The sequence below is a fragment of the Labeo rohita genome, chromosome 2 (genome assembly GCF_022985175.1).
Source record: "Labeo rohita strain BAU-BD-2019 chromosome 2, IGBB_LRoh.1.0, whole genome shotgun sequence".
NCBI classification, from domain to species: Eukaryota; Metazoa; Chordata; class Actinopteri; order Cypriniformes; family Cyprinidae; genus Labeo; species Labeo rohita.
The window spans coordinates 32,514,719-32,529,292 of NC_066870.1; the positions used below are offsets into that span (position 1 = coordinate 32,514,719).

Consider the following 14,574-nt stretch of genomic DNA (forward strand, 5'->3'; position numbering starts at 1 on the left):
AGAAGCTAAGATAAGTGGTTTCCACTGGTGTAGTTCAGTTTTTGACCGTCTGATGTCGCTGTTTCCCTTCCAACCGAGCGCGTATTTCGCCTCAGAGAAACACTGAAAAGTTTTTGTTTTGAATAACAATGCATGCTGTAAGGAGAGACCGTCTGTGATTGGTTGGCGGTTTTCGGTGTGCAGTCTCTGATTGGTCCATAGATTTTAAAGGGGGTTTCGGGGGGGTCCGTCTCTCCCAAGCTCTCCTCTGTGCGCTCCGCGTCCGTGGCAGCATCCACTCACTCTTTTACTACTGCCTGAGATGTGACTCCACGCCGCTCGTTCGCTCGCTGGAATATCACCCTGCCGTGACAAGTGACGGATTTTACGCGCACGCCACGCCGTCCGGTTTTCCAAAATCAAGGGGACACCGCGGCAGCGGCCAATGCCTTTTACCATGACTGTGGGATTAATAACGATTTTGTGTGCTGTAACGGCCGTTTTCGCGATGGAAGGTAAATATGTGGATGTTTGTCTCTTTAACGCGCTCTGTGGAGTGTGTGACGCTTCAGGTTTGACAGGTGAATGTCTCGTAGCGGATGTTTGCGCTGGGATTTATTCGCCAGGACTAAGTTGAGTGTGGAGAAAAAGATCCTTTTGGCATCCAACGGAGTTGGGAAGGAGTTTCTGTGGTGGTTTGACAGACGCGGGATGGTCGTGGTGCTGAATGTTGCGGAATGAATATGGTTGGACTAATAAAAACCCTGATGGATTTTAACGGGGTAACTGTGGTTAAGAGCGTAGTATATGATCAACCAGCTAACATTATACCGCTGGTATGTTGCTGGTCTAGATTTGACCAGTTTATAACCATTTGGACTGGCTAATTTTCAATTAAGACCAGAGAAACCAGCTTACCCACCTTAAGCTGGTTCAAAATGGTCTACCAGCTACACACTAACATCATTTAGGAAACCTCACCTTAAGACGAACATGTTCTGTGCAGAATGATCCAAAAGCTTAGAAATGTAATTTTCATGTTTTTTTTTTGACAGAAAAAGGTTGGATCCTTTGGTTTGGGTGTAATTTTCGATAGTAGAAATTACTTACGCACTGACTTTTTATAATTAAGCTTACTCTTAGATACTTTAAAAAAAGCTAGAAACATATATATATATAATCCATATTCAGGATAGTTGACCCCAAAATGGTTTTGTTATTAGCGTTATCAAAAATCTGAATGACTTGCACAAAAGGAGATGTTAGGAAGAATGTTAGAGACTGGCAACCTCAGTCACTATTCACTTTCATTGCACCTGTCCTCTTTCCATGAAAGTGAATGGCGACTGTCATTCTCCCAGTCGTCGGCTTTGTGTCCCACTGTAATAGAAAGTCACACAGATTTGAAATAAATCATGACATAATTTAATTCTGTTTAATTAACAAACCCATACCTGTGTCCTGTTCAGGAGCATTTGTGAGAAGACCACCGGTGTCATGTTGTATTCAGGTCACGTCAGTACATGATTTATTCCAAAAATCAACCAGAAACACAGCGAGAATGAGAGAGGGGGAAAAAAAAATCTCTCCCTCCTTGTCTGGCATTTGACAGATGGTGGTTGACTGGTTGTTGCAGCCGCGCCAGAAATCAGACGTTCGGTTCGACATGCTATGTGTGTGTGTGGAGAGATTGGTCTCCAGATCAGTAATGAACACACAGCCAACATGAAGGGATTGTCTATTTGTTTCTATCTCCACTGCCTGTCCAATTCCATCCATCACACAACCTGTTAGCTTGTCTTTCTGTCTAAAAAACACTCGTACAGGTATTGCGCAAGTCTGTATAGTTCACACACAGTTTTATTCAGCTCGCTAACTCACTTTGCTTAAGCGTGCATGCTTTTTTTGCATCATAAACCAAAACGCTCTATGATTTACCACAGACGATCAGCACTAAATGATGTCTGTGCAAGCTCTAATGTGTCTATTTAGATTTCAGCTGTACAGAACAAACAAAAGCGTTGTTGAAATTCATTTAGGAGAGTTTTTCTCTCTTTGGTTTCAAACTGAAGTGTCTGAAGGCGGCAGATGGAGGGAACAGGGTTAGTGATCCCTTCTTTAGTGGCTAATTGAAAGGCAATTGGCCTTTGTGGTTTAAAGTGTGTTTGCTGTGGTAGATTTGTGTGTATTAGCTTCTCCTTGAGCCTATATCAGCCAGATCAGATTATGGCTACTAATTGCCGAACCAGCCCGGTGACCACAAACAATGTGTCAAAGCCATGTGTGCCTCGGAGAAGGCGCGAGAGAGCGGATGAAAGAGATGGGGGAGGGAGACGAAAAGCAAAAATGTGTGTGTGAGGAAGATGAGGGTCTGGGGGACCATCTGGGTTAGTGGAAAGTGGAGTGACTCCGCTTTGACGCGTTTCCATGCGTCGGTGAGCATGGTTCGTCAGGCATGCCTAATAGTCATAAATCTGATGAATTATGAATGCACACATATGTCGTTGCGCTTGTGAAACACTACTAATGCGTAAATCTCTCTAGGTGAGGTGATGCTAGATGGTTATACAGTTGTCAGTCTGTGGTTTAGGGAATTAATGTTTATTAGGACTATTTTTAATTTTTTTATGGTATACAGTCAGAAGTTTTTTAACGGTAAGATTTTTAATGTGTTTTCAAAGATGTCTCTTCTGCTCACCAAGCCTGCATTTATTTGATTCAAAGTACAGCAAAACAGTACAATTTTTAAATATTTTTACTATTTAAAGTAACTGTTTTCTATTTGAATATATTTTAAAATGTAATTTATTCCTGTGGTCAAAGCTAAATTTTCAGCATCATTACGTCAGTCTTCAGTGTCACATGATCTTTTAGAAATCATTCTAATATGCTGATTTGCTGTTCAAGAATCATATTTTATTATTAATATTTAAAACAATTCTTTGATAAATAGAAAGATCCAAAGAGCAGCATTTATCTGAAAAAAGAAAAGAAAAAAGGTTTTGTAACATTATACACTATACCATTCAAAAGCTTGGAGTCAATATAATTATTATTTTTTATTTTTCGGAAAGAAATTATAGAAATATACTACTTTTATTATACTTTATTTAGCAAGGATGCTTTAAATTGATCAAAAGTGATGATAAAGACTTATAAAGACTTATAATTTATAATGTTACAAAAGATTTATGTTTCAGCAAAATCTGTTCTTCTGAACTTTCTATTCATCAAAGAAACCTTAAATTCTGCTCAGCTGTTTTCGACATAATACTAATACATGTTTTTTTGAGCAGCAAATCAGAATATTAGAATGATTTCTGAGGGATCATGTGACTGGAGTAATGATATTAAAAATTCAGCTATGAAATCACAGGAATAAATTACATTTTAAAATATATTCAAAAAAATATAAAATATATAAAATATTATAAAATATTTAAAAAATGTTTTGTTGTACTTTGGATTAAATAAATTCAGGATTGATGAGCAGAACAGACTTCTTTAAAAAAACTTTTTTTTTTTAGTATTTTGACTGGTAGTGTATATATAATTTTATTTTTTTATGTTATTTTTTATTATTTTTTATTAATAATTAGCGTTATTATTATTATTATCTAGTTAACCAAATACATAAATGGTCTTATTGTTCATAAATCATTGCTTCATACAGACGTTATGCGTCATGTTGTACTCTGAAAAAGCATCACATTATGAAAAAATTAGGTAGTAGGTAAAAAATTACTTTCACATTGACTTAGACATATTGAAAGAAAATAGTGTGTGAATCATGAACTGTTTGTATTTTTGATAAGGAAGGAGTTGATTAGGAAGTGCCCCAAAAATACACTTTATTTATAGGAAAATCATGATAATCTTCACTCAGGTGAGCTTTCTTAGATCTCTTTTGCCGTTTGCGTGTGTCTGGGAGGATTTAAGTGCTCAGTCAGGATTTTAAGTGCAGGTTCGATTGGCTTGTCATTTTGACATTTTTCTCTTGGTGGAAACATCAAATAGGATACAGAAAGCACTCTAGACTCCTAACACACACACACACACATACTCAGACATCCAAACCCTCGGTCAAGCCCTCACTATTTAAAGAGGTCTGAGAGTGTGGTCATGTCAGTAAGTGCATCGCAAGTGCATGCTTGTTCCCAAATCACTGGCCCAAGTAAACAAACCTTATCTGAAGTCACTCGTTCTGTTCTCTGTTACTGTCACGGTCGGAGTTCGTTTTATCAAATGACTTCACCGCAGACCGAGCCAACGTCCCGCCCGACACTGTTGTTCTGGTAGAGACAAAGGAACCCAGTGGAGTTTATCCGCACTCGCTGCGGGAAGATGGCACTGGCATCGGTGAACTGAGTTGACCTAAAAATCACCTGCCTTATCCAAAATGATTATTCAGTTGAACCCGTCAACCTAGGACAGCATGCAAAAAAAACCAACAACAAAAAAAGATATATTATAATTAATAATAATAATAAATGCATTTATTATATATATTTTTAAATTGTTATATAATTTATTTATTTTTTTTAATATTTCTTTTTATTGCTATAAATGTCAAAAATTAGTTTAATGATGCAGTAAATTATTTAAATCTATTGACATCCCTATTTAGAACACATGCAGACATTCATCTGTGTTTCTTTGTCTGTGTGTAGATTTATTCATGCTTTTTCTCCAATCAATCTCTATCACGCTGTCGACTAAATGCACACAACGTCCCCATAATTTATTTAAGGGTGGACAGGACTGTGTGTTGGAAATTACTGCAGCTGATGTGAATAATGAGCTACAGATGCTGACCACACTTTTCCTATTTCCCTTTCTCTTTTTTCCCCCCCTACTTGTCCGTGGCATGCAAATTCATCTTATCTCTCTCTTGCTGTGCCATGCTGGTGGAGATTTAGGATGATCATGTTCTTTTTCTCCATATATCTCTCTCTTATTTTACAGTGATGACTGTAATAATATCCTACTTATTGCTCTGGTACTTTAAGTAGCGCATTAATTTGTATGAATTATTGATTAATATTAATTTGGTTCAGAATTATAGACCCAATTCCGTTTAGTAGTCATTATGCAAATGCATTTGACCTCAAATTGCTGCTATCGACCAATCAGAATAAAGTATTTCTGTATGGAAAGCGGTGATATTGCGCTCATACGGGCACATCACAGGCACTCACAGACGCTCGGGGGGAGAGAGGAGTTGTTCCTGTATGGTTGATTATAAACCTCTTCATCATTAACAGAGTCATTTTTGCTCATGAGGGGTTAAAGGATGTTTTCATGTTTCCTCTATCTTCCATATCGCTGTCAGCAGCGTCTGAGGCTCAGAGAGCAGCGAGCGAAAAGCACTAATGCACCTGCAAATGAGATCGCTCATCTCTCTCTAAATGAACGCTTGCTCAGAAAGGTGATGGAAACAGATAAGATCGTTTTTTTTTCTTTAATAATAATAAAAAGACTTCCTCTTGTCTGAGTTCTTCTCGTAAAAACAGAAGACACAGACGGAGATCTCTAATAAATATTAATGTGAGGGTCAATGGGCTGCATTGGCTTTATGGATGTGCTGACCTGATGATTTTAAAATGAAATACAGCTGTTTGCTTTTCATTACATGTGTGTGGGTTGACTGTCATTTGACTTTCAAATTGAGCAGCTCTTCTGACGCTGACCGCTCCAGTGGTCGAGTTCACTCTAGGTGAATGTCCAAGAAATATTCAAAAATATGGATTTGAATGTTGTAGGCTGGATTTGAGTGCACACTGTTTAGTTTGCATATTCTGCTGAAACAGACAGATTTATGTTGGTCTGATTTGGTTTAGTGCTGATTTATCTAAGAATGTATGTTGGTTCAGATTTGATCCTACAGGTTAGTGCTGGTCTAGACTAAGTTATGCAGGTTTAACTTTAAGACTTTAAGAAATCATTTTTGCTGGTCTGTGCTGTTCTAGGTGGTTTTAACTGACAATTCATGTTGGATTACACTGGTTAGTGCTGGTTTGGTGTTGATCTAGGTAGTAACATGTCTGGTTTGTGCTTATAGTTTTTAGCTCAGAATTCATGTAGGTCTAGGCTGGTTTAGACTGTTTATTGCTAGTTTACCTGAGAATCCATGTAGGTTCAGGTTAGTTTACGCCATTTATTGATAATTTAGTAATTCATGTTGGTCCAGGTTGGATTACACTGGTTAGTGCTTGTGTTTAGTGTTGATATAGGTACTTAAATGTTGGATAGTAATGGTTCTGTGCTGGTTAATTAAGTCTAAGTTTGTGGTAAAACTTAATAGCTGAGAAGTCATGTAGGTTCAAGTTGGTTTATGCTGTGTATTGTTGGTTTACCTGAGAATTCATGTAGGTTTAGGTTGGTTTATGCCATGTACTGTTAGTTTAACTATTTATTGTTGCTCCAGGTTGGATTACACTGGTTGGTGCTGGTGTTTAATGTTGATCTAGGTAGGTAGTACTGGTGTTTGGTATTGATCTAGGTAGTTACATGTTGAATAGTGATGGTTCTGTGCTGGTTAATTAAGTCTATGTTTGTGCTGAAAGTTTTTAGCTTACAACTCTTGTAGGTTCAGACTTATTTACGCTGTTTATTACCAGTTTACTTGAGAATTCATGTAGGTTCAGGTTGGTTTATGCCATTTATTGCTAGTTTAGCTATTCATTGTTGGTCCAGGTTGGATCACACTGGTTAGAGCTTGTGTTTAGTGTTTATCTATGTAGTTACATGTCGAATAGTGATGGTTCTGTGCTGGTTAATTAAGTCTATGTTTGTGCTAAAAGTTTTTAGCTTACAACTCCTGTAGGTTCAGGCTGGTTTACGCTGTTTATTACCAGTTTACCTGAGAATTCATGTAGGTTCAGGTTGGTTTATGCCATTTATTGCTAGTTTAGCTATTCATTGCTGGTCCAGGTTGAATTACATTGGTTAGTGCAGGTGTTTGGTGTTGATCTAGGTAGTTGCATGTCAGATAGTGATGGTTCTGTGCTGATTAATTAAGTCTATGTTTGTGCTAAAAGTTTTTAGCTGAGAATTCACGTAGGTTCAAGCTGGTTTACGCTGGTTTCAGTGCTGGTTAATTGAGGCTATTGCTCTAAAATTTTAGCCAAGAATTCATGTTGGTCCAGGTTGGATTATGCTTGTTAGTGCTGGTTTGGTGTTGATCTAGGTCAGTGGTGCCCAAACTCGGTCCTGGAGGGCTGGTGTCCTGCAGAGTTTAGCTCCAACCCTAATTAAACACACCTGAAGCAGCTAATCAAGCTCTTTCTAGGCATACTAGAAATTTCCTAGCAGGTGTGTTGAGGCAAGTTGGAGCTAAACTCTGCAGGGCACTGGCCCTCCAGGGCACCCCTGATCTAGGTAGTTACACATTGATTAATGATGGTTGTGTGCTGGTTAATTAAGTCTGTGTTTTGCTCTAAAAGTTTATGATGAGAATTTATGTAGGTTCAGGTTGGTTTATTTATTGCAAGTTTAGCCAAGAATTTACATTGGTCCAGGTTGGATTATGCTTAGTGGTGCTAGTTTACAGTTGATTTGGGTAGTTACATGCTGGATAGTGATGGTTCTGTGCTGGATAGTTAGTTTTGTGCAAGTTTGTAGCAGAGAATCCATGCAGGTTCTGGCTGGTTTATGCTGTTGGTTGCTAGTTTACCTGAGAATTCATGTTGGTCCAGGTTGGATTATATTGGTTAGTGCTGGTCCAGGCTGGTTGGTGTTGACTTGATGTTGGTTTAACTAAAAATTAATCTTGTTCCAGCTTCGTTTTTGCAAGTTAGTGGTGATATCATGTTAATAAAAAAATGTTGCCAGGTTGCCAGGTTGCCATTAAATGCAAAAAAGTGTGATATTTTTAGGAGAAAACATAAAATAAAGTTAAAAATGAATTTGACATGCCAGATATTGCAATTATATTGCTGTTGCAAATTCTTTTGACCAATCATATAGTCAAAATCTGATATTGTGACAGCCCTAGTATGGTCCCATTTTAGCTTATATTAGCATAACCATTAAACTGGTTGATCAACAAAGTCTTGATGGTTAGAAAGTCTGCTGGTGACATCAGCATCCAAAACACAGCATATTCTAGTGACCAGCTAACAGGATAGTGTGGGGATAGTATTGTCATAAATCAGATTGAAGTATCCAGGTGTTTCGATCTCTGTATCCCGTGCTCTCACACTCTCCCTGCTGCAGTTTTGGACCCTGATAAATTGTTTCGGGGCATCTGGGTGATGCAGCTCAGCGAGACCATCTCTGGTCCTCCGAGATCGCTGTACTCTCCAGACACGGCAGCCAGATGGTCGATGGGGTGTGTGTTTGTGTGTTCGTGTGTGGCATCATGGTGGGACCGGCAGACCTCAAAGCCCTGTTGGTTTCTGTCTTTTATGGGTTCTGATTTTCCTGTCTCAGACCGCCATCGGTCTCACTTCATGCTCTGTGGCTTTTTCAGCATCACTAGATTGGCAAACGAGGTCTGAAATGGCCTCGTTAAACCAAGCAAGCACGTGTTTCCATGAATTTAGAGCAGAGATGAATGGCGAGCGTCTCCGGAAATCACATTCGGACCTGCTAATTAAAGGTAACAGCAAAAATGTCTAAGCAGAATTACCTTCCTGCTTAGTTTGAGCTAATGCAATAATGTGTTCTGAGGAGATGTTGACTTGTGTCAATTATCAGGTTAACCATCAGGAAGTTGGGTTAAATAGCTTTAATAAACAGCTGGAAAAGCAGTGATGCACTGAACCATGAGTTTGGAGTTTAAAAAGCGCGCAAATCTAAAATCAGTCTCCTCTGAAAATGCTGCGCTGTCTATTTGAATTTATAGCCCTGCGTCACACAATACCACCCCCACCCTCCTAAAACCATTTTATCAGTTGATTTAAAAGTCACCTGGTTGGGGACAGAGCGAATGTATGTAAGTGCAATCAGCAGAAAGAGCTGGAACACCATTTTTTTTTTTCTTTTCTCTTTCTCTCTATGTGAAACTGGTCAAATGGCGCACTGGGTAAGTGGCCCCGTCAGCAGATATGGGATCCTCCCCAGTGTGTCCGGAGGAGAGACTGTGGCAGGATGAATTGATTATTGTGGTATGTTTCCAAAGGTTGTTAAGGCCAAGCCTCAGGCCTAATTAAAGAAAGAGTTCACCCTGAAAATGAAAATCCCTCCCCCCTCGTTTTGTGCCAAACTTTTGTCTGGAAAACAAAGGACACATTTTGAGGAATGTTCAGCTTTTTTCTGTACAATGAAACTGAATGGGCGTGGAGGCTGTCATGTTTCAAAATATGACATGCACACAAAAAAAAATCATTCACTACTGCATATACCTAAGTCTTTTGAAGTCATATGATTCCTTTATGTGAGGGATACTTAAAATGTTGCTAATTTGTGATTTAAGCCTGTTCAGACTATACCTTGATTGTGTGAATTTTAATGACAAAAAAAGTGTTTATTTTTTATTTACACATTTGTATGCGCTTATTAATTTATTTATGCATTAAATTAACTTACTTATGTTAAAAATACAATATTTGAGGTTAGTAGAATTTTTTTTTTATGATGCTCACCAGGTCTTAATTTAAATACAGTAAAAACAGTAATATTGTGAAATATTATTCCAATTTAAAATAGCTGTTTTCTATTTGATTATATTTTAAAATCTAATTTATTCCTGTGATGCAACGCTAAATTTTCCGCAACCATTTCTCCAGTCTTCAGTGTCACATGATCCTTCCGAAATGCTGATTTGCTGCTCAAGACACATTTCTTCATATTATCGATGTTGAAAACAATTGTGCTGTAGTGTATATAAACTATCTGGAAATGTTGCAGTGGCGGCTGTAAACCTCATAAACACTTTTTCTGTGAGATGATGCCATATGGTGCAAAACGTTATAGATTTGTTTATGATTTTCACCCTATTCTAACTGATGCTTGGATGGTGTTTGCTTTGGATGTCACCGCTTCCTTCATATAAATCTTTGTTGCCTTCGTACGTTGCTTTAAGCATCTACCAAATGAGTAAATCCTGTAGAGAACTTAAAAAGAATGGCTGCGGATTGTGAGAAGGAAAGCACTCGCCCAATAAGCGCATTCAGCCTTGCTAATAGAGCCCTGAATGCAGATTTGGGACAACGTGAGGGTGAGTAAATAATGACAGAATTTTAATTTTCAAGTAAACTATTACTTTAAACTCCCAAACTTCCCCCAGCAGCTCACAAAAGCCTGTTGTCGTCACGGGGTCTGTTTTGACTGGGACTGTTTTTTCTCATTGTCTTCTTTCTTTCCCTCCACTGTCATTTTTTGAAAGGAAAGAGGCATTTTAATTAAAACTTGAGGCGGCACAGGCAGCAACAGAGAGTTCTGCTTCCTGCCCAGAGCGCAGCCAATAATTGGTTCTGTTCCCTCTCGCTCTCTCGCTGTATACTCGGTTAAATAGATGCAGTTGTTCAGTTTGTTGGTCTTTTTTCCATCGTCTTTTCATTCGCTTCTGCCCCCCCCCCCCTTTTTCCGCCTCTCCAAACAGAGGTGAAACCCGAGTCCACGTCTGTGTTTGGGTTGCAGACGGAGGGGCTGTAAAGATCTGGACGTATGAAAGACGGTTTGAGTTTTAGGAGCCTGAGAAACAAAGCAGCTCATTTATTACTCTCTTAATGAAAGCTGCTTCCAGCGCTCTGCCATAATGGTTTAATTTCACCTCTCGAGCCCCTGGATTAGACTGGGAGGCACAGGAACACTGGGGCGGAGGGAGATGAAGGGGCTTCTGGGTTGATTTTAGAATTCTCACGTAGCTGCTCTCCCAGAAACTTTTTCAGCCGTTCGGCTGTTAATATAGTCTTTTTATGGTTGTTATCGAAAGCGTGAAGCAAAAACAAGCTTTTGGGCCAGTAATTTGGTGCAATTTTTGTTGACAGTCTTCCAAGGTCTCAGGACAGATCATTTTTATAAACATGTATTTAGTTATAGCATTCATGCAGAGAGTACAAGTTCAAATGATGCTTGCAACAGGTTTTTTTTTCTTTCCCCCCTTCCCCCTCCAAATTTGACCCCAAGATTTACAAAAAAAAAAAAAAAAATATTATATATATATATATATATATATATATATATATAATTTTTTCAAAGAAAAGTATCTGGTGTTACGTTCTGTTATGATGCCAATATTGCCAATATTGCAAATTTTTTGTCTTTTAATTTCTCGGTCGATACTGGATCTTTTATTGTACATGCTCATTATTTTTACAATTAGATTACCATCTTCCAATGCTTTCTTAAAGTTAATTTTTAAAATCATGAAATGTAATTTATCATGAAATGTAGTTTAAGCCTAATCTTTTTAGCGATTCTTTTGCATACTGTGCATTATAATATTGTGATGCCTAAATTAATTTTAAAAAATAAAAATAGAAATATTGGCTCTTTGACAAATTGCATTGTTCCTCTTAGATAAATTGCTTTGGATAAAAGCATCTTCTAAATGTATAATGTTGTAATATTAATTACATAAATAAATAGATAAATAAATTACACTTTGTATATGCTTAAATAATGCAAATGTTAAATAATTTATTTTTACTTAATATTTTTTTATTTATATATTTTTATTACTTTTTGCTGTATAATTTAAATAATTAGAGACTTATTGGTATTAGCCAAAATTTTAACCGTAATCCTCTCTTTGGGTTATTTTGACCCAAATTTGACCCCAAGATTAAAAAAAATATATTATATATACAGTGAATCAAAAAAGTTGATCAAAGTTGTCCTAAGACAAGAACAGGTATTGTTTTGGTTTTAGGACAACTTCAATGAACTTTTTTTTTTTTTTCTTCAAATCTTCAAATACTTTATACTATATCTATATATATCTATCTATATATCTGTCTATCTATATCTATATATCTGTATATCTATCTATCTATCTATCTATCTATCTATCTATATATATATATATATATCTATGTATATATGTATGTGTGTGTGTGTGTGTATATATATTAGTCTAGGATTTGTTTGAACCCTAAGTGTGAGGGCTGGTGTAACCACTTTAAAGAGAGAGAATATTAAAAAAAAATGTTTCCAATCACGGCCGGATACGACCTACTTTACGCTCACATTATTAGAGTGACGATTTTAGCATCCTGTACCTGCCGCAGTTGTTTCCGCTCAGATCTTCCATCCTCTTAGCTGCGTCGTGTATCATCGGTGCCGTGTGACTGAACGTGGCGTTTCCTCCTCAACTTCTCTGATTTTAAACTGCTCGCCGCACGCAATCAGCTCACCTCAGAAAATCAAGGTTCGGGTCAGCGGGAGGGCTGACTAATGTTATTAGATCATTAATATTTCATCAAAAAGCAGTTTGTCAGGTGTTATTTTTACCGTGGCAGGTGGGGTAATATCTCTGATGTGTGAAGAGGCAGTGCAGTGCAGTTGATTGGGCCTCCTCTTGCTCTCTCTTTCTCTCTCTTGTGGTCTCTCTCTCTCATTAAGACTGAGTTATGACCTCTTTGCCTATGCAGAATCATCACAAACCCATATTTCACTGTGCTGTTGCCATAAATGTAATCTCCAGCTTCGGTGAAAAAAATAAAACGGGTGTGGAGGAAAGTATGAAAGAGGTGGAAGAAAAGGAAAATGTGGGGAAAATGTTCAAATGGATAGATGAGGGGCAGCTTTATTTTTCGTGGTGTTTTTGTGTTAGAAGCTTCCTGTATGTCGAGTTTTCTATTCAGTTCAGAGTGTGTGTGTGTTTCTGAAAAGGGAGGGCTTGGAGGTAATTAAGTATTGATTTCTAAGCATGCAGGGTGATGGGAAATAGGCGACTTGGCCCTAATTACAGCAGGTTGCCAGATTGGGGGTGTCTGGACTGCAGCGGTGTGCTATAGGGCTGAGTGTGGCTTCCAGCCAGAGCGGCTGCTGCCTCATCATTATAGCAGATTAATTAGCGGCTTTTGCCCATGTGGTCATCCAACACCTTGATTCTATTGCCTGCATGAGCTTTTTTGATTACACACTGACGGGATGTAGTAGAAATCCGGGACGGATGGCTGGCTGGACAGAAAAGCTAGTTCACGTTTACCAGTAAATAGCATAACATTTTTTAGATTCCAGTAAGTTAAAATATAAAAAAGAAAAAAAATTAAATCTGTTCTGTTCTATGCTGGTCTGTTCTATTCTGTTCTGCTCCGCTTCATTCTATTCTATTCTGTTCTACTCTGTTTCTGTCCTGCTTTATTCTGGTCTATTCTATTCCGTTCCGTTCCGTTCCGTTCTGTTCTACTCTGCTCTGCTCTGTTCTGTTCTATTCTGTTCTACGCTATTCTGAGGTGCGTTTCCCAAAAGCATTCTTAGCTAACTATGGTGGTTAGGTCCACTGAACTCTATTAGTAACAACGGAACTTGTGGACCATAGTTTTGGAAACGCACACCCCTGGTCTATTCTATTCTGGTCTATTCTGTTGTGTTCTACTCTATTCTGTTCTGTTCTACTCTGCTTTATTCTATTCTATTCTGTTCTGTTCTACTCTGCTCTGTTCTACGCTATTCTGTTCTGTTCTGTTCTGCTCTACTTTATTCTATTCTGTTCTTTTCTGTTCTACTCTACTCTGATCGGTTTTGTTTTATTCTGGTCTGTTCTATTCTTCTCTACTATACTTTATTCTATTCTGTTCTGACTTTTCTATTCTGTTCTGTTCTGTTCTATTCTATTCCAGTCTGTTCTGACTATTCTAATCTATTCTGTTCTACTCTATTCTATTGTGTTCTAGTCTACTTACTCTGTTCTGTTCTACTCTGCCCTGTTCTACGCTGTTCTGTTCTGGTCTACTCTACTTTATTCTATTCTGTTCTACTCTGTTCTGTTTTTTTTCCTGGTCTATTCTATTCTGTTCTACTCTACTTTATTCTATTCTGTTCTGTTCTTTTCTATTCCATTCTGTTCCATTCTGTTCTATTCTATTCTATTCTGTTCTGTTCTTTTCTGTTCTACTCTACTATATTCTGTTCTGTTCTACTCTGCTCTGTTCTATTCTACTCTGCTCTATTCTATTCTATTATGTTCTACTCTATAATATTCTGTTCTGTTCTACTCGGCTCTGTTCTTCTCTATTCTTTTCTGTTCTGTTCTCTTCTACTCTTCTATTCTGTTCTTTTTTATTTTATTCCATTGTATTCTATTCCATTCTGTCCTATACTATTCTGTTCTACTCTACTTTCTGCTCTATTCTATTCTGTTTTACTGTACTATTCTGTTTTAGTCTAGTATACTCTGTTCTGTTCTACTCTACTCTTATTCTGTTCTGTTAAGTTCTCTTCTGTTCTTTTCTATTCTATTCTATTCTATTCTATTCTATTCTATTCTATTCTATTCTATTCTATTCTAATTTACTCTGTTCAATTCTATTCTGTTCTTTTTTTAAAATATTTTTCCATGCATTTTCATATGTCTGCCTCCTGTTCTAGTAATGTACAAATGGCGTCAGTGTGAATGCACCTTGTCCTAGCATTGCCTCATTAAACTGAATTAGGAGACCATCTAAAAAAAGAAAAGACACAGTTTACCTTTAAGAAGAAGTT

The 14,574-nt window shown here is 37.6% G+C and overlaps 1 protein-coding gene across 1 annotated transcript in view; it reads left to right on the forward strand.

Moving 5' to 3' along the window:
• Positions 1 to 258: 258 nt before the first annotated feature.
• Positions 259 to 14,574, forward strand: part of LOC127154296 (ephrin type-B receptor 1) — a 287,743-nt gene continuing 273,427 nt past the window's right edge. The window contains exon 1 of the mRNA XM_051095736.1: positions 259 to 494. Coding sequence (XP_050951693.1) covers positions 425 to 494 — 70 coding nt within the window. The 5' untranslated portion in view covers positions 259 to 424. The remainder of the gene's footprint in view (positions 495 to 14,574) is intronic.